The sequence below is a fragment of the Vulpes lagopus genome, chromosome 1 (genome assembly GCF_018345385.1).
Source record: "Vulpes lagopus strain Blue_001 chromosome 1, ASM1834538v1, whole genome shotgun sequence".
In the NCBI taxonomy this organism is placed as follows: domain Eukaryota; kingdom Metazoa; phylum Chordata; class Mammalia; order Carnivora; family Canidae; genus Vulpes; species Vulpes lagopus.
Window position 1 is genome coordinate 150,163,925 of NC_054824.1, and position 25,564 is coordinate 150,189,488.

At 41.3% G+C, this 25,564-nt stretch overlaps 1 protein-coding gene across 1 annotated transcript in view; it reads right to left on the reverse strand.

The window, feature by feature from the left end:
• Nucleotides 1-351: 351 nt before the first annotated feature.
• The window catches only part of EFCAB2 (EF-hand calcium binding domain 2), a 120,255-nt gene continuing 95,042 nt past the window's right edge, over nt 352-25,564 (reverse strand). The window contains exons 3-7 of the mRNA XM_041773796.1: nt 20,499-20,571; nt 5,886-5,965; nt 5,270-5,312; nt 5,097-5,163; nt 352-696 (exon numbers count right to left, since the gene is read on the reverse strand). Of these exons, the coding sequence (XP_041629730.1) occupies nt 581-696; nt 5,097-5,163; nt 5,270-5,312; nt 5,886-5,965; nt 20,499-20,571 (379 nt within the window). The 3' untranslated portion in view covers nt 352-580. The remainder of the gene's footprint in view (nt 697-5,096; nt 5,164-5,269; nt 5,313-5,885; nt 5,966-20,498; nt 20,572-25,564) is intronic.

Below are 25,564 nucleotides of genomic sequence, written 5' to 3' on the forward strand. Positions count from 1 at the left end.
TCTGCCCCATCCCAAGATCTTTCTATGACATATCTTGGGTCATTCTGGTCATTCTTCATTTTGTCAGCTTAATGAATTTGAAGGTCATCTATGTGGATTTTATTGTAGAAAATCCACAACAGGGGCACCTGGGTGGCTCAGTGGTTGAGCATCTGCCTTCGGCTCAGGTCATGATCCCAGGGTCCTGAGATTGAGTCTCGCATCAGGCTCCCCACAGGGAGCCTCCTTCTCCCTTTGCTTATGTCTCTGTCTCTCTTTTTGTGTCTCTCATGAATAAATAAATAAATAAATAAATAAATAAATAAATAAATAAATCTTAAAAAAAAAAAAAAATCCACAACAATGCACGGATAATGTTAAAATGTTTTAAAGAATTGGCTTTAAAATAATTAGTCATTTGTCATTCTATAAGTCTAGACATACCAAATAAATTTGTTTTCATCTTTAAAAAAAAGAGTATCTTGAAATAGTTGTCACCAGGTATTAATTGGCATGTGTAGGAATTATAAGATGTAAAATTAACAAAGACAAGCCATCTCTACAGTCATCCTTTCAATGAGAAATTAAGTCTTCAGGGCACCTAGCCATCATCTACCACCATCATGGCTATGTAGTCCTTGTAACGAATGGAATTCGATTCTGGGTCAATTGCAGCGGACAACATTTCTTCCATTTCTTCCTGAGAAAAAGGCTCACCTGGGAAGGACAAGAAGGCATATTCATCACTGACAATCTTCTGAATTTTTTTTTCTCTTCCCACCAGCCAGCTTCATTGTCTTGGAGCCACCCAGACCCTGATGGGTCGCTGGCTCCCCTCCCTGGGGCCCTGAAGACAGCACACCACACCAGTCCAGGGATTCCAAGAGCCTGCTGTTGTGCCCCTACCAGATTTTGGACTTATTTAACCTTGTAGATGTCATAGCTCAAGCAACCTATGAAATCAATCACTTCAGCCAACATAGCAGGAGAATATTAAGACACCCTGAATGAAGTTGTTTATTTATTTAAATTAAGGCTATTGGGATTGCCTAAGGATTCACCCGAAGTCCCAGTTTTCTAGGAAGTCTTATCACTACATTCTCAATGATGTGAGGACGGGACTACATGGTCATTATGCAAAATTTCTCAAGAGCAGATAGCAGAGGCTCGAACTATAACAAGTGTATCTCTGACTATTCCCTAACCAGGTCTGGCCAATGTTGTGATGCCAGCTGAGCCCAGGGACAGATGCCATTCATCAACCATGTCAAAATGGCTCTCTTTGTCTCAGCTCAGCCCAGTGTTGCTGTCAAACAAAACCAAAGGTTGCATAGAAAATCTGTGGCTTTAGCTGGATTCAGATAGCAGCTGAGGATCATCTTGGACATTGTTTTCATCAAGATGAGGGATCCCTGGGTGGCGCAGCGGTTTGGCGCCTGGAGACCCAGGATCAAATCCCACGTCGGGCTCCCGGTGCATGGAGCCTGCTTCTCCCTCTGCCTATGTCTCTGCCCCCCCCCTCTCTCTCTGTGTGTGCGTGACTATCATAAATAAAAAAATTTTAAAAAAAAAGATGAGAAGCAAAATTAGGAAGAACGGAAGAACATTGGAAATGTTACTGGCTACTTAAGAAAGAACTTTGTCCTGATATTAAGCAAAAATTCAGAAGCATCCAAATCATCACTTTCCCCCTAAAGAGTCTTCTCTGAGCAGGTAAGTTACCAAGGCCTGAGGATCACTTACCTTCTGAGCTTGTCACCTGCAACTACAAACAATGCTTTCTAGGTTGGAATTCAGCCCATACTACATAAATTATTCAAGTGGGGATCATGATGATGATGATGACAGATTACCAAACAAGGAACATGTGTTGAGTTCTTGAAACCATACTTACATCCTAAGAAAAGAAAAAATGCCTACAGAGCCTACAGAGACAGATTCTGAATCTTTCTTATACCTGATTAAAGGCTAAATCCACTACCAATGAACTCTGATGGGCACCATGGAAGTCCTTAAAAAAATACTAGTAACAACCACTTATTGAGAGCTACTGTGTGCCAGACACTGACCTATGTGCTTCAGATACATTAACTAAGTTAACCTCCCAGGCATCTCATTAGAGGTAAGAACTTCTACCCCACTTACAGAAGAGGACACTAGGGCTGCCTGGGAGGCTCAGTGAGTTAAGCATCCGACTCCTGATTTCGGCTAAGATCATGATCTCAGGGTCATGGGATCAAGTCCTGAGTTGGGCTCCATGCCCAGTAGGGACTCACCTTGAGATTCTCTCCTTTCTCTCCCTCTGCCCCTCCCCCTGCTTGTGCTCTCTCTCTTGCTCTCTCAAATAAATAAATAAATAAATCTTAAAAGAAGAGGAAGAAGAAGAAGAAAGAGGAGGAGGAGGAGGAGGAGGAGGAGAGGACTCCAGCAGTAAGACAGGAGGCTGCCCGTCTCAGCCAGTGGATGGCAGAGCTGGGATCTGGACACCATAGCCCAGCTCAAGGTCCCCGAACTCAAGAACCAACTCGACTTCTCAAAACAAGGCCTGGCTCACAGTAAAATCCAGAAGGCAGTTATGCCACTTCCTTGGGCAAGGAAGGAGATACGCAGTACTTGATTAAGGATGGAAGGAGAACTGCTTAATGATAAAGAGCACAATCTTGGGAGGCTGACTGCCTGGGTTCAAATGCTCAGCTGTCTCCTTAGCTTTAAGGTCTGGGACAAGTCACTTAACCTCTCTATGCCTTAGTTTTCTTGTCTAAAATGAAGTGACAATAATAAGTGTCTACAGAATATGGTCATTATAAGAATTATTATTTAAATAGCATTTAGAATGTTGCCTAGCACATAGGTGGCAATATGTGTTTATTTAAAAAGAAACATTTTTTTGAGGGCCACCTGAATTGCCTAGTCAGTTAAGCATCTGCCTTCAGCTTAGGTCATAATCTCCGGGTCCTGGGATCAAGCCCTGCATCAGGCTTCCTGCTCAGTGGGGAGTCTGCTTCTCCTTCTGCCTCTGCCTGCCACTCTCCCTGCTCATGCGCTCTCTCTCTCTCTCCTTCTCCCCCACCAAAATAAATAAATAAAATCTTTAAAAAAATTTTTTTGAGAACTTCCCTGCTGCTAAATACTGTCTGACATCAACACATGCCTGGACATCTTGTAGGAATTTGATTCAATGTAACCACATTGGCATGTTTGTCATGTGACATCCTGGGCATTCAGAATGCATATTCCCAATCTGACCAATATTCTGTGGATATTGCGAAAAGTCATGTTGTATCCACTGCAGTCCATTTCTGAGCTCTCTATGGTGGCAGCAGCGTTACCACAATACGCTCATCCAGGTCAAACCTCTGCTACCTCTGCCTCAGCTCCCACCTCTGTCCCCTGTACTCTGTGACTCACAAAGAGCCATGGATCCTGTCCCACTGTACCTATCTCTTCTTTCCATTCCCACTGCTAGCACTGGACTGACCCCACTAGGATAGCTGCACAAAGCCCCAGTAGCCTCCTGACTTCCCTCACTGTAACATTTTTGGATCTCTCTCCATTGGCCCCTTCACACATTCTTCATTCATCTGCTCGTTCATTCATTCAACACACATTTGTTCAGACTTACTCTGCAGGGGCAAGACTTTACTAATGTGCAAGACTTTACTCCTGCTCTCAGCCACTCACCATACAAAGTATATTATCTTGAGAATCCACTGTCTTATACTGCGAATTGTCTTATGTTACTTTTATTTCCCCCAGAATAATATCCTGGAGAAATGGAGAAGATTTAGTACCTCTCACCGCACTTGGCACGCCTCACCTACACACAGCAGGTCACCATATCAATGCCTCTGAACTGTGTCAGGCCATTTTGACTAAATGCATATTGCCTAATATAATCCAGGATTCACTCCCCCTAATTATGCCTTAGGGTCAAGAGGCTGATGCTTTCAGGGCCATTTCCTCCCATCAAAGTAAACCCCTAAGACATCTGTTACAGTGTCACAAGAGTGCTTGGGAGCGGCTATGACAGCCATGTCATCCTTGCCCTCACTGCCTACAGCCCCACATTGTGGTGGGTCAGGTTGACATGGTCCAGGCAGCTGCACAGGTGGAAACAGTGTTTGTCTCCCTGCCTCAGAATTATTTGCATTTGTGATTCCATCTCAAGTGATTGCAGCTCTGAATCACAGAGGACTCAATCTGCAAACCAGCGAACTGAACAAGGGATGGGAGGTTGGGGAGGTGACCAAGATGAGTATGGTTTTAGGAGAAAGCCCATTAGGTCACTGACATTCAGGCAAAACAAACTTACACATCAGCCTAAGCAGACAGAGTTCCTCAAGGAAACATGTTGGCATAGAGAGGTATGCCAATATTATAGATAAGTGTGTGTGTGTGTGTGTGTGTGTGTGTGTGTGTGTGTAGGTCAAGGTCAAAGCAAATGTAGAGTTCCACCAGCATAAGAAGCTGTAAGTGTTTGGATGAATTCCATTCAATGGAGACTGTGTTATCTGTAACTTCATCAACTGAAACACTCTTTAAAAAGGAATTTTTATATAATCCAATTCAAATCTTCAATCTAGTAACCAGCATTGATTTATAGTGATTGACAGTTCATGTTTTCCAAGTGGCATAGCTTTTATTCTGAAGAATACTCTAAGTGAAAGGAGGGATTTCAATTTGCAGAAGTATCTTTATATGTTACAAGATCCTAGAAGGCAACAATCAATCTCCCCATAACCTCCCCTTTGCCCACTTATGCCCCCAAAACTGAAACCACCCCAAAACCAAAATAATAGGAATAGTAAATAAATCTTTTAACCAGAATGATTGACTTAAAAGCATCCCCTAGGGGCATCTGGGTGGCTCAGTGGTTGGGCATCTGCCTTTGGCTCAGGGGGTGATCCTGGGATCCTGGGATCTAGTCCCACAACGGGCTCCCCACAGGGAGCCTACTTCTCCCTCTGCCTAAGTCTCTGCCTCTCTCTGTGTCTCTCATGAATCATTTTAAAAACTTTTTAAAACAAGCATCCCCTAGAATTTTTCCATAATATTTGTCAAATTATTAATCACTTAAATAAGTCACAATTATAAAATAAGTAATAAATCACTGGTACCTTCTTCAGTCATATACTTGATCAATTCTTCCTTAGTTAGAAATCCACGTTTGGATGGATCTAACACCTAGTAGAAAAGAAAAGATAGATATTATATTTTTTTACTTGGTGAATAAATTCCACAGCATGAATTTTTCATATATAAACAAATATAAAATCTGGAGCTTACACACCTCAAATGCTCGAAGAAGGATATCTTCTGGAATTGGTCTGTACCTAATTTATGCAGTAAAAGGAGCAAATGCCACAGTATTTAGCTCAGTCTCGACACAAAAATGATCACATAAAATGAAATAAAAGCTGCTAATATACAAGGATAATAATACTTCCCTCACTGTAACATTTTTGGATTTCCAGATCTGAAAGTTGAGAGCACTCCACACCCAAAGAAGATGCTTATTTCAACATCACTGGCATACGTGATGATATCTATTAGCCTTTTTCATCACTATGAAAATCAACTTATTTGGAAACAAAATTTCTACAATAAACCAACTGTGGTAAGCTAAGACTACACATTCCTTAGAAAAATAATCAGGGCAAATTCTCATTGATAACTCAAAATAGAAGATAATAAATATGTTGTTGATTTATGCTTTCTGTGGCCTTTTTGCTCTGTGATTACATTTTGCTTATTGGCTTAATGCAAATGTGGCTGGTATTCCTAAGCACATGTCAACTGGCAGTTCCGGGGTCTAGTGAAGAGTCAGAGGGAAGTTATCCCAGGATAAATACTGGACCAGTATAATAAACAAAGTGAGAAAGCCAAGTGTAGGTGCATGTTCTCACCTTTTTTCTAGTAGTACTTTGGTCATCACTGGAAGAAATTTTTCAAATCGAATGTATCCAGTGGGTTCTTCCTCCTCTACCTAGATATTCAATGAAAAATTGCCATGCATTACCTCAACAAGTGTACCGAGCCACTCCTTTTTCACTATGCCAAGCGCTAGAGATTTGATACTGAGCATTCTCGGGCACAGTCTCTGCTCGTAGAGTTTCTATCTGGTAGTGGAAACAAGAGTGTTAACTATAAGCACAGTGAAGTGAAGAAGCATGGGTCTATTGGAGTACAGAGCAAAGGAAAGTTCTAGGCCAGGTCAGGAAAAGCACTCATGAGGAAATCACACTGGAGCTGACTCCAGGTAGAGGAAACTGAGTGCCCCGTGGAGGCCAGGAGGCCGGGAGGCATAGGAAGCACAGAAGGGGATGTTCCCAGATGAGGCTGGAGGGAGAGACAGGAGCCAGACCTTGCAGGGTCTTAAATGAGCTGTGGAAGTGACTTTGGTTGTTATGCTGAGACCAACAGGAGACCCCTGAAAGTCTGGTAGATGTGCATATGAAAGATCACACTGGTTGTGGGTGAGGCGGCTTCTGTGGTGGGCTCAGCAGGTCATAGAGCTCGGAGTAGAGTGGTGGCCATGAGGGAGAAGTGGATGGTTTCAAGGAATATTTAAGAAGTAAAAGCAATAAGACCCAGTGGCACCTGGGCTCAGTCAGTTAAGTGTCTGACTCTTGGCTTTGGCTCTGGTCATGATCTCAGGGTCATGAAATCCAGTTCCGTGTTGGGTTCTGTGCTCAGCAGGGATTCTGTTAGAAATTTCCCCCCTCTCTCTGCCCTTGACCTGGTCACATGCGTGCATGTGTTCTCTCTCTCTCTCTCTCTCTCTCTCTCAATAAATAAATAAATCTTAAAAAAAAAAAAAAGGTAATAGGACCTGGTGCTGGTGCTGCATCTATTATGGGCAAGAATGAGAAATGAGAGAGGAGTCAAGGATTCTGACTTGCACAAATGGGATGGGGTGATGATCTTCTCTGGGATAAGGAACACTGGATAAGGGACCAGGTTAGAGGACCAATCATATCTCAAGGACCAAGCACACATCAAATTACTTTAATAATTATTAAATGCCTCAACGTTAATGGAACTTTGTTATATCACCATTAGATAAGAGAATACTACATCTGAGAAAGAGAAATTTTGGTACCTAGCACTATTAGATGAGAATGAGAGATTCCCGCCCACAGGTTCAACTTTGATCGTGTGGCTGAACAAAACGCTATTGATCTGAACTTTCATGTCAGGCTATTTACAAGGAGCTGTAAATTTTCCTCTCCCTTTCAAAAGTCCTATTAAAAGGCTCATATATCCCAATTCAACAGAGGACCTTTCAACAGATTTATTGAGTAAAAAATAAGAAATCTGTAAGTTGTCGCTAACTGGAACATACTGTCGTCCAAATGACTATTTTTCAGTGGTTATTCTAGATGCTTTCACGTAGTATGAGGGGAGCCCTCAGGCTCCACTATAAACAGAAAAAGTCATCCACAATGACAGTGATACTCCAGAATCTCTGAGCCCATCAATACATGAACAATTGTTTCAGCTGCCTCTAGGTACAAGGCAAGGTTGTGCAAATTAATGTTCATCTGGCTCTGCTGTGCTTGAGTAGCACTCTGTAACTACCTACTGCAAGAGCCTCTTAAAAATAAAATGTCAATCTCATGAGACTACCTGTGGAGGGGTAATTTTTAAATTAAAATCGTGAGTTTCTCTGCTGATTACTCCAAAAATGTGCTCCAGAAGCTAGAGCAATGGTTTGTTTCCCTCTTCCTGCCATCCCCAACAAATCACTGTGGAGCAAACAATCTCAACCTTGAGAGATCAAGACACCTCTGTATTTTATGAGCATCCTCATCAATCTACAAATGGCTTGTGGTTTTTCCAAAGGGAGTTCAACTCTCTAGCACTCTCTCCATCACATGAAAATTCGTAACACATAGTATGTGCCCTGTAATGCTTCCTTGGCTCCCACAGGACTTACACGAGCCCCCAGTGCTCTGAAAGTTAGGGTGAAAACTGCAATCATTCTGGCCCCATGTATCTGTGAAGAGCCCAAACTGCACAAAAACAGTAAGTTAAAGATCTCTAGCTAATCAGGATACCAGAGGAGGTACACCTTTTCTTTGACTTTTTTAAAGTCAAAGATGGATAATGAATAAACAGAGAACTTGTGGTTACAAAATAAGAAGAAAAATAAGGAAATCCATCTTCATCTTGAGCAGACTGTGAAAATATTTCTATGACCCAACACTGTCCTCTAGAGGCCATATCTAATCCTTTCTTCTGTACAAAAGGATGTATACACGATGGTATAAAAACAATACAATTACATGATCATTCTTACTCCATTGTGTTAATAAACTGTTTAATATATACCAGAAACTACTTTATATTATAAAAGGTTTTGTAGTATTAAATAACCTTTTGGGGGCATTTGGGTGGCTCAGTCAGTTAAATGTCTGCCTTAGACTCAGGTCATGATCTCGGGCTCCTGGGATCCATCCCTACTAAGCAGGGAGTCTGCTTCTCCCTCTCCCTTTGCCCCTCCCCTCCCCTTGTGCTCTTTCCAAGAAATAAATATTTTTTAAAAAAATAAGCTTTTTATTTTAGAATAGTTTTAGAGAAAAGTTGCAAAGATACTGCAGAGTTCCCACATACTGCCCACCCAAGTTTCCCTGTTAACTCTTCGATCACTATGGTACAAATATAGTTGGTTCGTTGTCACAATTAATGAGGTGATATTAGTATATTAGTAGTTACTAAACTCCATGCTCTATTTGGATTCCACGTGTTTTTCCTAAAGTCATTTTTAAAATATGGTAATTCCCCTCTCATAACAAAGAAATAAGATTCTATGTATCTGGAAACAAGAGTGGGGAGAGGGGAAGATAAGATGCAGTTCTATTATTTCTAGTGCAGGACAAGCTAGTTAACTTCATGAGGCTATAGTAAGACAGGACAAAAACACTACTTTCTAGAAATGTTATGCAATAATGGCTCAATGGTTTTTTTAGAGCCACATATTAAAATGCCTTTATGATTTAATAGAAATATATCAAGTATGAACTATAATCGTGTGTGTGTGTGTGTGCAAGGGGAGATATATACATAAATAGAGGGAGAGAGGGGCACCTGGGTGGCTCAGTGGTTGAGTGTCTGCCTTCAGCTCAGGGCATGATCCTGGGGCCCTGGGATCGAGTCCTACATCAGGCTCCTCACAGGGAGCCTGCTTCTCCCTCTGCCTATGTCTCTGCCTCTCTCTGTGTGTCTCTCATGAATAAATAAATAAAATCTTTTTAAAAAAATCAGGTGATGATATTTATATGGGTTTGTTTCTGGGCTAAAGAGAATCCCTACAGGGATTTCTTTTTTAAAGAAAAAGAGTTTTCTCAAGAAAAAAAAAGAAAAAGAAAGAAAGAAAAAGTTTTCTCTGCTTTGTTAATCTCCATGATTATGATTACGATGATTTCCATCAATAGCATACACACACATCTGGTTCTATATCATTCATTGACATTTCCTCCTAAAAGAATCAATCTCTGATGCTGAAATCTCAAACACAACCTCCCTGACCCACCAAATGGATCTAACTTGTTCATGCAGAAGTTTGGTCCTCCCTTCTATCTGTAAATGCCACACGACATGTGCTGAGAACATACTCCATTGCTAGGCAAACCTAATACCATGTGCCCAGCCCCAATCCACCGCTTACAGGACAGGACACTGCCTTCCCCCTCCACTGTCTCCCTCCATGCATCTTTGGACAGGGAGAGAGTAACGGCCAGCCACCAAACACATCCCTCCTCTTCCAAAGACAAAAACATAACAAATAGATCTTGTTACCGCAAATAGGAACGAGGCAGAGTAAGTTATAATCTGGTTTGTTTCTGCCACAAGGAGGGAGAATGTGCTGAAAAGGAGGTAATAACTGTCAAGTAGCCTCGGCAGCATTTATGAACGCAGAAGGAAGAAACCACTTTGCAGGAAGATCCCCCAGCTCTGCCTTCAAGTAACACTCACAGCGAATTCACTGAACGGTATGCAGGCAGATGTTCGCCTGGCACACGAAGGCCCAGATCTGCCTGGCCACTTATCTCCCAAGAACTAGGGCAGAGCACGCAGCCTGAAGAGAATACGCTGCTTCATTGCCACACAAAGGGCGCAAGTCCTGGAAGCTACCACTGCACCTGTAGACATCCCAGTCTCTCTGCCCCCTCTTTCCAACATGAAGAAAGCTCAGTAAATATGTATGGTGTAGGATTTTTTTTTTAAATATCAGCATTTATCTAAGTCTCAAAGCATAAGGCAAACACTGGGTTCCCACTCCACTTTGGCAAAAGTTCATATTCTTAATCTGTTTTGCTTCTGTAGGAAGTCAGGCACAGGGAGGTGAAGTGCCCACCTTGTCTATAATTGGGTCAGGTGTTTTGATGGGACCATGGCCCAGAGTTCTTTACCCCCATTCGATAGTGAAATGATTAGGCCATCCCTTTTCTCATTAAAGCATTATTTATTTTAATGCCAAACTCACTGAGTAGGTGCAATAAAACACAGTGAAAATTCATTTCTCCCCAGTGATACAACACTCGGTCAATAAATTGAACTATTTCATGCCTCACAAACGCAAGATAATATCGGTAGTTAAGATGGTTTAAAAAGCATCTACATTTTGACTAGTTCCAGGTCACCAAATAAGATATGCATACCATTTTTAACTATTTGTAATAAAAAAATAAAACAAAAACCATGAGATATTTCAAGTTAGACTCTAAATAACACACATTCAAATTTTTACATAAATCATGTCTCAAAATGAAAACAGTAAAATTTAGATATTTCTCTACCTTGGATGGAATAAAATAACAAAAATATATTGGCATTTGTCAAAAAAATTATCTTTCCAAATGAAAAATCTATTTTGGAGAGAGAGAGAGAGAGAGAGAGAGAGAGCAAGCACAGGATCAAGGAGAGGGAAAGGGAGAGGGAGAGCATCTCAAGTGGGTCCCACACTCAGTACAGAGCCCAATGTGGGGCTCAATCCCAGGACCCTGAGATCAAGACCTGAGCCTAAATCAAGGGTTGAACACTTAACCTGAGCCACCCAGGCACCCCCAAATGAAAAATTTAAAAGAAATCTACTTTAGAATATATTTACTTCAAACATTCCAAAGGCTACTATAAAAAAAAAATTAGGATATGTGATTCTTTCGGGTTTTAAGTCCCTTATTAATATAAGTATCAAAAAAGTTTGAATCATCTCCCAGTGGACCATTAGAGATGCTAAGAATCAACAGGTGGCTAAACCAGATAATTGCTAAGGTCCCTTCCAACTAGGACTTCCTACAACTTGAAGCTATAGGGGAACTGGTGGCTGTCAAGCCATTAATTTCCCTATTTTATTCCGTTGCGTGTTGAGGGAAGAAGTCTAGGGATTCCAGCTCAACTAACTAAACTCTAAGATCACAGTCATGTTAAAAACATCCACAGGGAAATGATATGCAAGGAAGTACACTAAAATATTATGATCATATTAAGGTGTTGGATCACTGGAAAAGATTTTTCTCTATTTCTTTAAAAATTTCTATATGTATTACTTTATTACAATAAAAATTTGAAATAAAAACTTGTATTAGTCTCATTATGACTGTTTATATGAAACTGAAATGCATTTATTTATAAATATTATGTATTTATGTAAGAGAGGGGAAAACCACTTTTACAGATTTCCCTGGGTTTTGTTTTCTGCTGTTGATCACTGCTTTAGCTCCATTTACTGTTTTTCTTCTAACTACAGATGTGTGATACTCTCAGGGTATTCCTTGTACAACACACGATCCCCTCAGCTCTCCCCCGCCCCTCGCCATTTATCTATTTCCATTCCAAAGTCATGGCTGGTAGCCATTACTAGATAATCTCCAAAGTACTTCTTGGTCTACAATTCTTTTTATTTATTAATTTATTTAAGATGTTATTTATTTGAAAGAGAGAGAGAGAGAGCGGGAGGAGGAGCAGAAGTAGAGGGACAAGCAGAAGAATCCCCACTGAGCACAGAGCCCAATGCCGAGCTCGATCCCAGGACCCTGAGATCATGACCTGAGCTGAAATCAAGAGTCTGCCGCCTAACGGGCTGAGCCATCCACCCACCCCAATCAGTCTACAATTCTTTAACTCCAACATCTAACATTAGCACAAATGAGAACAGATCTATTCCCTTCTCCCACTTTATCCAATGCCAGCGTACTTAGGAAAAATAACAGATGACAGTATTTCACATCACCAGCTACTTCAAAATCAGAACATAATTGCCCCCACCCTTTCTCAATCTCTGAGAAGCTTGGTACAGTTGGGTTCTGAAGGCTGTGACATCTCAGGGCTCATCTGGAATCAGGATGATGCGATTAAGGTTCAGATTGATGAACACTATCACTTTACAAATATGTGGATTATGCAGATTTTACTCTACTAACTAGAAAGCCATTTCTGAAGTTTCAAACACAAAAATTTCTGAGGATACTTAATCAATTAAAAATAATGAGAAACTGTGATTTGGGACCTTTGGGGCTTGTGGTATGTCTGGTGTGTATATTTTTCATCCAAGACAAAATATGCAGGAAATGACTCAGTAAAACCAGTACATTGTTTTCACTGGTTACTAGGGAATATTGAACACGTTGACATCATACAGGCTACAGGCTTCTCACCACTATTAATTTGACATTAAATCACTGACCACAGAAAAAGCAACAACATTCATTTGTGAGTTTCATCATTTTGCTAAATAGGACTGAACACAATCTTAAATATTTAAATGCCTAGGTATTCAAATTTTTGATGTTCACAATTTTAAAGTGTTTTAAACTATCTTGAGACATATTAGGATGAGGTTTCTTCAGTTTTCTTTGGTCTCTGCATGCCTGGTACCTGGCATGTGGTATATGCTTGGTAATTATTTGACAAATGAACAATTACCAGCTCACAATAGTTTGGTTTTTGTTTTTTTTTTTTTTTTTTTTTTTTTTTTTTACGATAGGCACACAGTGAGAGAGAGAGAGAGAGAGGCAGAGACATAGGCAGAGGGAGAAGCAGGCTCCCTGCACCGGGAGCCTGACGTGGGATTCGATCCCGGGTCTCCAGGATCGCGCCCCGGGGCCAAAGGCAGGCGCTAAACCGCTGCGCCACCCAGGGATCCCTCACAATAGTTTTTAATTACTTTTATGTACTGTAAACTTGGAATTTTGGAGCACACGAATCAGACTTATCGTAAAACTCTTCTTTCAAGTATATCTGAAGTGCTTTGCAAGCCTGAATTTCCCACTATTCTGATACTAGGTCTTGCAAGCACAAGAAGAAAGTGTTAAGAAACATAATTATAACCACAGGAAACGGTAGAGCAGGTTTTTGAACCAGATTATGGCAGGCTTCATTCTCAGTGCTAAGGATGCAACGATGTACAAAGCATAAACTCTGTGCCTTCAAGAAGTTTTTGATAGAAGTGAGACACAGACACATAAGTTGGTAACTTTGGATTATGTTGAACACTACTGACAAAACTATCTATTAGAATAGATGTGTAGTGGCACTTCATCCTCCCCAATAAATATAGATGTTCATCATATTTCTAATATTAGTTAAATAGATGTTTGTATACTCTGTATACAATGTCAAATAAATTATTTGCAAATATGTCTCCCCCAATCTGTGATTTATATTTGTTTGGTTTGTATATTTATATTTGTTGGTTTTTAACTGTGCATTTAAATGGGCAACATTTTTTAATACTGATGAAGGTAATCAATTGTTTGTTGTGCTTTTTTTTTTTTTTTTAATGGTTCATGCTTTTTGTGTCTTATCTAAGAAATGTTTGGCTAACCCAACATCACATGGTTTTCTCTCTGTCTTCTTCTAGAAGTTTATAGCTTTAGCTCATCTATTCAGGTCTATGATCCACTTCAAGTTAACCTTTGTGTGTGGAGTAAAAGAATGCTGAAGTTTGTTTTCTTTCTATTCAGATATCCATTTGCTCCCACACTATTTATTGAAATGATAATCCTTACCTTCATTGAATTACTTTGACACCTTTGTCAGAGATCTAAGTATGATTCTATGTCTGGATCCTCCAGTTTGTTCCATTGGTTTGTATGCTTCTCAGTACACAAATATCACACTGTGATGATTACTGTAGTTTCACTGTAAATCTTGCAATCAGGTAGTAAAATTCCACCTTTGCCCTTCTTTTTCAAAATTATTTTGATTATTCTAGTTCCTTTGCTTTTCCATCCAAATTTTGGCTCATAAATTTCTTCAAAAAAGCTCGCTATGATTTTGATCGCAAACATATTGAATCTATGAATCAAAGAACTGACATCCTAACAATGTTGTTTTGCAACCCACCAAAATGTGTATCTATCCATTTAAGTCTTAATTTCTCTTTATAGTGTTTGCGTTTAAGTCTTGCCTTTATTTTGTTAAATTTATTCATTATTACATTTTCATGCTTTTTAAAATGGAGTTGTTTATTTGATTTCATTTTTCTTATTGTTAATTTCTAATTATAGAAATACAATTAATTTTTCATGCTGACCATGTAGGCTGTGATCTGGCTAAATTCTCATATCAGTTCTAGAGCCTTTTTGGCAAATCTCTTAAGATTTCCTACATGAAAAATCATGTTGTCCGAAATAGAAATAGTTTCACTTTTTCTTTTCCAAACTGTATCTTTTATTATTTTTTCTTATCTTGTTGCACTAGCTAGGACCTCAAGTAAATGATGGAGAAGAGTGATGAACACAGGCATCTGCACCTTGTTCATGATTTTATGTAGAAAACACTGAGGGATCCCTGGGTGGCTCAGCGGTTTAGCACTGGCCTTCGGCCCAGGGCTTGATCCTGGAGACCTGGGATCGAATCCTGCATCGGGCTCCCTGCATGGAGCCTGCTTCTCCCTCTGCCTGTGTCTCTGCCTCTCTCTCTCTCTCACTCTCCCTGTCTCTCATGAATAAATAAATAAAATCTTAAAAAAAGAAAAGAGAAAAGAAAAGAAAACACTGAGTATAATTTTAGCCTTGAATTTTCATAGCTACCCCCTGGCCAGCTTGACAAGTTTCCTTTTATTCTTCATTTGCTGAGTATTTTTTTCTCTTTGATGGGTACTGAATTTTTTCAAATGCTTTTTTTCCTTATTTACTGAAATGATCATATGGTCTGTCTACTTTGTTCTTTGACGTAATACATTACATTGATTGATGTTAAGCTAAGATTCCTGAGATAAACTCCACTTGTTCATGATGTGTTATCCTTTTAACATATTATTGAAATTGATTTGGTAAAATCTTATTAAGGACTTTTTACATCTTTGTTAATAAGATCTATTCTTTTTTGTAATAGGATTGTCAGGCTTGAACATCAGAGTAATGCTAGCCTGGAAGGTGTTACCTCCTGTAATGTTTTCAAAAAGAGTTTTGCGTAGAATGGGTACTAGTTCTTCCAGAAATGTCTGAGAGAATGCACTAGCAAAGCCATCTGAACTTCTAATTTTCTTTATGGGAAAGTTTTTAATTATAAATTTAGTTTTTATAATTGATATGGGGCTATTCTAATTCTCTAGGTTTTTTTGGGTCAGTTTTGGTAATTTGTGTGTCTTGGGGAATTTGTCCGTTTTATCTAAGTTGCCAGGTTTATTAGCATAAAGTTGTTCCTTTCTTATCCTTTTAAAATGTCTGAAGGATAATGATAAACCCTTTAATTTTGATGTAGGTAATTTGTCTTGATCACCTTAGTTAGAAGTTTATCAATTTTATTTGAAAAGACTAGTATTTTGCTATCAGTGATTTTCTCTGTCCATTTTCTATTTCACTGATTTCTGCTGTTCATAATTGTCTTTCTTTCATTTATATTGAGTTTATGTTGCTCTTCTTTTTCCAGTTTGTTACAATGAGAATTTTGATAATTAATTTTAGGCCTTTTTTTCTTTTCTGGTATAATCATTTAAAGTTATAAGCTGGTCTCTAAGCACTGCTTACCTGTATCCCACAAGCTTGATATGTTGTATTTTCTTTTATTATCAAGTTGTTTATCTTTATTAATATGAGTCCTTTTTTGTTTGTTTGTTTTTTTTTTTAATTTTTATTTATTTATGATAGTCACAGAGAGAGAAAGAGGCAGAGACACAGGCAGAGGGAGAAGCAGGCTCCATGCACCGGGAGCCCGATATGGGACTCGATCCCGGGTCTCCAGGATCGCGCCCTGGGCCAAAGGCAGGCGCCAAACCGCTGCGCCACCCAGGGATCCCTATGAATCCTTTTTTATTCCACATTATAAAATGCATTTATATTTATTTAAGTGCATTTTATTTTGATATGTTGTATTTTCATTAACGTTCACAAAATACTCTAATTCCTCTTGTCATTTCTTCTTTGATTTGTGAATTATTGGAAAGTATGTTGCTTAATTTCAAATTTTTTTCTTAATTTCAAATATTTGAATATTTCCTAGTTATCTTATTCTCTATTGGTCTCTGACTTATTTCATATTTATTTATTTTTTTTAGAGAGAGCGAGCAGGAGCAGTAGGGAGAGACAGAGGGAGGGAGAGAGAGAGCATCTTAAGCAGGCTCCACACTGAGCACAGATCCTGATGTGGGGCTCGATCTCACAACCCTGAGATCAGGACCTGAGCCAAATCAAGTAAGTCACTTAACTGACTGAGTCACCCAGGTGCCTCTTCATTCCATGTTTTTTTAAAGATTTTTATTTATTTATTTATTTGTTTGTTTGTTTGTTTGTTTGTTTATTCATGAGAGACACAGAGAGAGAGAGAAAGCAGAAACACAGGCAGGACAAGCAGGCTCCATGCAGGGAGCCCGACGTGGGACTCGATCCCAGGTCTCCAGGATCACGCCCTGGGCTGAAGGTGGCACTAAACCGCTGGGCCACCCAGGCTGCCCTCTCTTCATTTCATTTTTAAAATCAGAGAAAATATCCTATATGATTTCAATTTTTAAAGATTTACTGAGACTTGTTTTATGGCCCAGCACTTAATCTATCCTATTGAGCATTCCATACACTTGGAAAGAACATGTATTTTGCATTTGTGGGTGTAGTGTCCTATAAATATCAATTAGGCTGGGGTGATTGATGGTTGATCATCTACATGTTTGCTGATATTTTATGTAGTTACTCTATCAATTATTTAGAGGGTGGGTTTTTAAAAGCTCCTTCTATGATTGTGGAATTGTCTGTCTATCCCTCTCTCTGTCCATTTTTCCCTCATGGATATTGCAGCTCTGTTATTAGCTACATGGACATTTATGATTTTTATACCTTTCTGATGAATGACCTTTTAAAAAAAATCACTGTATAATGTCATAATCTTACCAACATAGGTCTTATTTTGCAAATGTCTTTTAGTTCTCCTTTCTAATTACTTTAAATTCTCCACAATTCCACTTAGTTTGAACTTCAAAGGCTGTAAACCTCTACATGCCCTTCCCACTGGTACTGAGATAGTGTCACATCCTCCTAGTTCCCACATGGAAGATCCTGGAAGGTTCTAACTTCATAGTAAAGGAAGAATTGTTTGGTAACCTGTATGCCAATAAAATTTGGGTATTAAGCCTTCTTGCTGTTGCTGAGTTTTGTGATATTCCAAATGGGCTGAGATTACTTGGGGCCAGTTGGTAACTGAAGAATATGAAATAGAGGGATCAATGCCAAGTGATTTTTAAATGATCTGTTTTAAGAGAAACATCACACTTTATACTGCTCTTTAGGAAACGAGGGGCTGAGAGTATGTACTTAGACTATAATTTAAGTAAATGCCAACTAGAGAACTGCACATAGGTTTTGATGTTTTACAGAAGTTTAGAGCATCATCACATTATTGCATTTTAAAGCAAAAGAAGTAGAAATAGTTTTCATTTCTGAAACTATTACAGAGCACTTAGCAATAAGGGATTCACTCCTAGAGCTTTACTATTTGGAGCTCTGGTTTTCTAAATGTATTTGATACCAACAAATATCTACGTGCTTTTTCTCTTCTCACTTATTTGGGAAACCTCAAAAAAGGATAGTCACACCCAAAACTTCTGAAGTATATCACTATAATTTAATTTGAATAAATTGTGAACAAAGACAGAAAAGCGCATATAGGGCTTAGACAACAGTCATCCGTCCTGGTCCAGCTGTTCTAATCATTTGTAACTTTCAAAGGTTGTGTCAATATATCTAAGAAAGGGGCAATGACAAAATAAAATGCAGGGCTCTGAGCATCTACTGTGATTAATTGCCCAGACCCATGGGGTAACTTCAGTAGACAGGTACCTACAGAACAAGCAACCCCATATATGCACAGAATGCCCATCAAGCAACACCTGATTCCTCATAGTTACCAGATTTAATCCTCATAAAGACACTATGCTATTTGCATTCCTTTTGTGGATGTGGAACCGACTTTGAAAGACAAAGCCGTAAGTGGTAGCCATGGGATTTGAACATAGACCTCCTGACACAAGATGTGGTGTTTATTCTACTTTGCCAGAGAAGCTTACAGATCAAGAGTTGGCAAACTTTTTCTGCAAAGGACCAGACAGTAGATATTTTAAGCTTTGCAAACCATATGGTCTCTGTCACAAGGATTCAGCTCCACTCTTGTAGTGAGAAAACAGCCAAAGACAATATGTAAATAAATGAATTGAGCTTTGTTCCAATAAAACTTTATTTGTAAAAATAGGTGGTGGGCTGGATTTGGCCCAGGGATTGTGGTTTGCTGATTCAAACCTACAAAAGGAATTAGGCTCTAAAGGCTCTGCTTTTCTATCTTTCCAGGGGCATTTTTCTTACTACTCCATTTACTCTACTGAATTATATGCAATAATTATGAGTTCACTATAAATTCATCTTCCATTTCTTATCTGTTCCACAGCGCCAACTTTCCTCTTTCCCTAGCACAAATTCGAGCTTTGTCGATAAACACTGTCAAGCAGCGATCAACACCTTTTTTTTAAGAATGTGAGGACCAACTCAGGAAAAAAAAAGATTTTTTTTTCCCTCTGAGTAAAAATAGTTTTATTGGGTCCCAAAATGGAAAAAAAAAACAATGTAAAGATTTTGAGCTTTACTGAATATTTTTAAATGCTAATGAAAAATCGGTACTGCTTTTTTAGTTGCCACAATGCTAATAGCAGGCAACAGAGTCGTCTTTCCAATCTTCCACTCCTTAACTGTATAGAGTGCTTTAGGATTCAAAACTTGTCTTCTAATACATGATTGCATTTAGCTTTGAAGTAGGTATCATCACAGAGAAATGAACACAGAGGTCAAATGACTCACCGAGTCAGTGCTGGGCTAGGCCCATAAATCAACAAAATCCCACTTCCTTGCCTGCCTCCCCTCATCTCTTGCTTGATTCTGGCCTCCACCAAAACCCACATGGAGAAGCAGCTCTGAACAGATTCTTCTCCTGGTGGTGGCCCAGGTAGCTTCGCTCCCTTCAGGACTCTGCTTTGTTAAACTGAAAGCTACATTTGAGGTTAGTTAGACCAGACACTTTTCTGGGAAACCAAACAGGGCAGGAAGCTCTCTGATCTTGGGCCATTCATTACTGCTTTACAAGATGATTCCCTCCAGAGACTCATCAACGCTATTACAAATAACCATTTTTAAAATTCTTAGACTGTTCAGTCAGTGTCAAGTTGGTTCTTATTATTTTGTTATGTTTACTACTTATTCTGAAAGTTAGGGTTTTTTTCTCCCCCAAAAATATAAATTTCTTATAGTCCCCCTCCATTTCTATCTCCTCTGATCTGAAATTCTTCACCACAATTCCTTTCATCTGCCATGGTCTTTCCACACATAGTTGGTCCCAAGTATCTGCTGGCCTTTCTTCAACTAATTTTATTTTTTTTAAGACTTTATTTATTTAGGGGCACCTGGGTGGCTCAGTTAAGGGTCTGCCTTCTGCTTGGGTCATGATCTCAGGGTCCTGGGATAGAGTCCTGCATCAAGCTCCCTAATCAGTGGGGAGTTTATTTCTCCCTCTCCCTGCCCCTGATCATGCTTGATCTCTCTCTCTCTCTCTCTGGTTCACTCTCTCTCTCAAATGAATATAAGCTTTAAAAAAAAGATTTTATTTGTTTTATTTATGAGTGGGGAAGGAGCAGAGGGAGAGGGAGAAGCAGACTCCCCGCTGAGTGGGGTGCCTTATGCGGGGCTCGATCTCCGATCCATGACCCTTGGATCATGACCTGAGCTGAAATCAAGAGTCTGACACTCAACCAACTGAGCCACCCAGGTGCCCCTCTTCAACTAATTTTAGAATATAAATAATATCTAAGGTGGGCTCCTTACTTGAGCCATTGAGTTACTTGGTCAAAGCCATTTCTTCCAGATCTGATATTGTTTCAGAACTGCTGGCTGGCCAATCCACACAGTTGCCCAAATGTCTTCATCAAGTGCACCCATTATTAGTTTAGGACATTAGTTTAGGACATGCTTAGCTGCAGGTAAGGGTGTTCAAGTACAAGGAATGGGCATAGCAGGGAGCCCAGCCCATGCAGCCTTGCTTACCTCTACGATCAGGTCATGCAGCTCTCCTTCGCTTGGGCAGCACCCTAGAGACCTGATAATTGTTCCGATCTCTCTGCAGGAAAAAATAGTCAATAGTTTCAGAATATAAACTTTGAAAAGCAAGCGCCGTGTTTCTCTAAACCACTTCAAGGGTGGACGTAGCACAGCAAATGAAGTCAATCAGTACTGCCTCATGGAGGAGAGAAGATATTTCCTGGGAAAGAAAAAGGCAGACAAGTGAACCAAAGGAAGAAGAAACAGTGTTTGCACTGATTTACAAACTCAAGCCCTGCCTGAGCCAAAATCCAGAAGTTCTAGAAAATGAAAAGGAGGGGAGAGGAAGAAAAAGAAATGCTGGCCACTTACTAGCTGATTTTGAGTTCGTTAACTGTTTTGCACCTCACTGTCTGGGGCAGAACAATAATGTCTCCCCCAGAGGTTTGTGCAGAAGTTCACATTAGTGCAGAGTACTTAGTAGCAGGGCTCTGGTGTCGGATTGCCCTGCACTGTGCTAGGCAGGGCAGGCCAGTCTCTGGGTGCACAAGCCTAGCTGGGGGGTAACGCAAAACCTCTTCCTTCAAATAATTAGAATGGGGCTGGGAACACCCTCAGCATAAAATAATATGAATATCATAATATAAAAGCACAGCTCTTGGCAGAGTAGCCACTCCATAAATATTAGTGACTCCCCTACCCTCCCATAATATCGTAATTCAATTTAGCAAATAACCTAAGAAAAGTATGAATTATAGTCCGTATTCTCTAGATGCTAAGACAGAGGATTTGTAGTAGATTATTAAATATCTCCACCAAGGAGCACCTGGGTGGCTTAGTAGTGGAGCACCTGCCTTCGGCTCAGGTCATGATCCCGGGGTCCTGGGATGGAGTCCCACATCAGGCCCCCCACAAGGAGCCTGCTTCTCCTTCTGCCTATGTCTCCACCTCTGTGTGTGTGTGTCTCATGAATAAATAAAATATTTTAAAAATATATTTCCTTTTTTTTTGTTTTGTTTTTTTAAATATATTTCCACTTAAAATTATTACAGTTGTAGTATTTGAGTGTGATCTTAATTTCACAAATACTTAACTAGAATATTTCATTTCTTAACCATTCTGGATGGTATCAGTGGTATGATATTTACTCCCTATTTTACTGAGAAAACATGTTAAACAAGAATGTCTAGGTTCATCACTTAAAGAGGTTGCAGAATGAGTAGTGAGAGGAAAACTGAAAATCAGTAACTGGGAGACGGGATTAATTTTCACTTATTGGTTTTCCTTCAGACTAAACGAGGGCCAGCTAAACATGTAAGGTCTTCTTATTTCATACTCACCCAAGCAGCTCAGTCTCAACACTCATGCATTGATTCTCATGCCCACATCCCTCATGAAGGTAGGACCTGAAGGTGATGCTGTGACTATAGACACTGAAGCATTCTATAAGCCTAGACTTTCAAGAAGTCCCCTAAAGGTGTCCCATGAATCTGGCTAACACCACTGTGGCAAATATATCATTGTAGCATCGGAATCCTGCTGTATGCATTGGAACTGATAGGGGAGCCTGGGTGGCTCAGGCGGTAAAGCATCTGCCTTCTGCTTAGGTCATGATCCTGAGGTCCTGAGATCGAGCCTGCGACAGGCTTCCTGCTCATCAGGGAGTCTGCTCCTTCCCTTGCTCATCCTTTCTCTCTCTCTCTCTCTCTCTCTCTCTCTCTCTCTCTCGCAAATAAACAAATAAAATTAAACAAGAAAAAAGAACCGATAGTTAATGAGGCAAGGACAAAAAAACATATGATTTGCTAAGTATTCATAGATTTAGCCCCTCCATAACCTTCCAGGCCTCTCTATGTGCATCAGAGAACCAGAGTCCAGAATCAGAGGGACCCAAGGAAAGGCTAGTTACCCTGCACGATGTTGGGGGGACGGGACGGGGGACCTGGAAGTCCCCACAAGCCCTCGTCTAGGACAGTGGTCCCTGCCTCCATCTGACTACTGAGCACTGGGCATGTGAGCAGCCCAAGTGAAAACAGGCTGTAAGTGTAAAATACACATGGATTTCAAAAACCGAGTCTAGGGGGAAAAAAAAAGTAAAATATCTCTGATAATTTTTAAACTGATACATGTTGAAAAGACAATATTTGAGACACACTGGGTTGCATAAAACATAGTGTTTTTTTATTTTATTTTATTTTATTTTATTTTATTTTTTTATTTATTTATGATAGTCACACAGAAAGAATGAGAGAGGCAGAGACACAGGCAGAGGGAGAAGCAGGCTCCACGCACCGGGAGCCCGACGTGGGATTCGATCCCAGGTCTCCAGGATCGCGCCCTGGGCCAAAGGCAGGTGCTAAACCACTGCGCCACCCAGGGATCCCCAAAACATAGTGTTAAAATTAATTTTACCAGTTTGTCTTTCACCTTTTTATAAAAAAATATGGTTACTAGAACATTTTAAATTATAAATCCGATACCCTCTGTTTCTGGAAATAGCTAGGAAGAGCTGCCATCATGAGTCAGCCTTTGAGAAGAGACGTACGTGGAGGGAAAAGCAGAATTACCTTGTGCTGGGTCAGCAAGGTAATCAATACCCCCTGTGCCTGAGAAACTTGAGAGCAGATTGAAATGAGCCCTTTGTCGCTGCCAATACCCAGGACATGGGAAGGGCTAAGGTGCTTGCTGGTGGGTGGGGTACAATCCACCCCAAAACGTGACACATGACAGAGGGAGCAGGAGGAAGGTCCAGGCTGCAGACAGCTCGGGGAGCGAGGCTGGGCTGCACAAGAGCTCCTCTGGGGAAACTGTGCTGGTGGGAAGAGACCAGCCAGGGGTCTAGCAAGAACTTTCCAGAGACCTGCCCCAACCCAGCTGTCCAAGGAAGAGGGTCTGCGCGAGCCCCCAGGGCCTCCCACCACCAGTGGGCTGCTCTGGGTCAGAGGGAGGCAGGTGCTTCCTTTCAGTCTAGAAAATTCTCTCTCCCCTGGCTCCCCTTAGAAAGACCCCTGCCCCTTCTCACCTCTCCTGAATGAATCCAGTTAGACTGGCTCACTCTTGCTCTGTCTGGGGAGACCACAGAAAACAAAGCTTGTTCCATTTGTCCGGCACCAAGCTGCTGCTTTCTCTCTAGTCCTAAAACATGAAGGCCTCACTCACGTAAGAGGAAAAGGCAAAAGGCTTCTTTGGCTGACAAGTCCACAATAACCCAGGAATGCCCTCTGTGCCCCTGCAAACCGGCCCACGAGCTGTGTTTTGCAGTGAATTCATCTACACATGACTGCTCGATATGTTCCAGCCAACCATTCAAAACGTCCATCTGCCAGGATGCCTGGCTGGCTCCAGTGGTTGAGCGGCTGCCTGTGGCTCAGGACGTGATCCTGGGGTCCTGGGATCGAGTCCATTGGGCTCCCTGCATGGAGCCTGCTTCTCCCTTTGCCTGTGTCTCTGCCTCTCTCTGTGCGTGTCTCTCATGCATAAATAAATAGAATCCTTAAAACAAAACAAAACAAAAGCAAACAAAACTGCCATCTACCGCACCCTAACCCTCCCCCTCCATCCTGCCCGCTCCATTCATCTATCACCTCTTGCCTCAAGCTCCAAACCTCGGATGCACCTCATTTCAGCAGAAGACCCCACATACCTGTCACCCACGTCCCCAAACAGACGCAGACTGAGTGAGCACCACGGCTCACCGTCCTACCACCTGCCACGTTGGCTGGGGCTGCACAGCTACACACCACAGCCCGGGCAGATGAAGGCAAAACGTCATTGCTCACAGCTCTGGAGGCCGCGGGGCCCAGGGCCACGGCACCGTCAGGTTCAGTGTCTGGTAAGAACTGTCTTCCTGGGGGGATCCCTGGGTGGCTCAGAGGTTTAGCTCCTGCCTTTGGCCCAGGGCGCGATCCTGGAGTCCCGGGATCGAGTCCCCCATCAGGCTCCCTGCATGGAGCCTGTTTCTCCCTCCTCCTGTGTCTCTGCCTCTCTCTCTCTCTCTATGTCTATCGTGAATAAATAAATAAAATCTTAAAAAAAAAAATGTCTTCCTGGCTTGCAATGGCCACCTGGCTCCGTGTCCTCACACAGCAGACTTCGAGCCCACTCTGGGTCCCCCTCTTCTTTTAAGGGCTCTAGTCATCGTGGGGGCCCCACTCTCCTGACTTCATCTAAACCTGACCACTTTCCAAAGGCGTACCTTCAAACGTCATCACATGGGGGTTCGGGCTATCTATGAATTTGGGAGGGACTCACGCATTCGGAGGGGGCCCCCTACCATTACAGGCCCTGCCCTGCCCGCTTACCTCTTTAGAAGTACATACATCCCCCCCCCCTTCCCTCTCAGCCTCCAAGGAATAAAAAACTAACTCCTCTGAGTTTTTCTTAGTTCCAGTCTTGCCTCTTTCTTCCTCCTAATTATATGCATCACTTGGCACTCATCTGGGTAAGCATCCTCTCAAGTCCCTGGCTCTTGTGTCTTGTTCAGGACACACTCGCCCCCCACTCAGCATCTTCATCCTCTACCAGTTGCTTCTTATTTTGCCCCCAAAATATTCAGATATTTTCCTCCCTTATCTTGAAGACTTTTTTTTTTTAAGATTTTATTTATTTACTCATGAAAGACACAGAGAGAGAGAGGCAGAGACACAGGCAGAGGGAGAAGCAGGCTCCATGCAGGGAACCCTATGTAGGACTCGATCCCAGGATCCTGGGATCATGACCTGAGCCAAAGGTGATGCTCAACCACTGAGTCACCCAGGCGTCCCTTGAAGACATTTCTGATAGGTGCCTGACCACCTCCAAGCCCACTCCCTCTGTTCCCACAGCCCCTGTTCCAAATCCTTCATCTTGTCCCCATGAGTCCCCTGCCCACCATCCACTCCAGGCCCAGCCCCTCTGCAGACCCGCTGTGCCTAGCTCCCCGCCACCCACTCCTCTGTCTGTCCTGCCTCTGACAGCCTCTCCTCTCCTCTTTTGCTCCCACGGCCCCTCAACTGCACTCTGCCCAGACCCCTGGTTGCAAAATGACTTCGCTGTTAAAACTGTCCCTTGAGCTGAAGAGAAGCAGCAGCAGC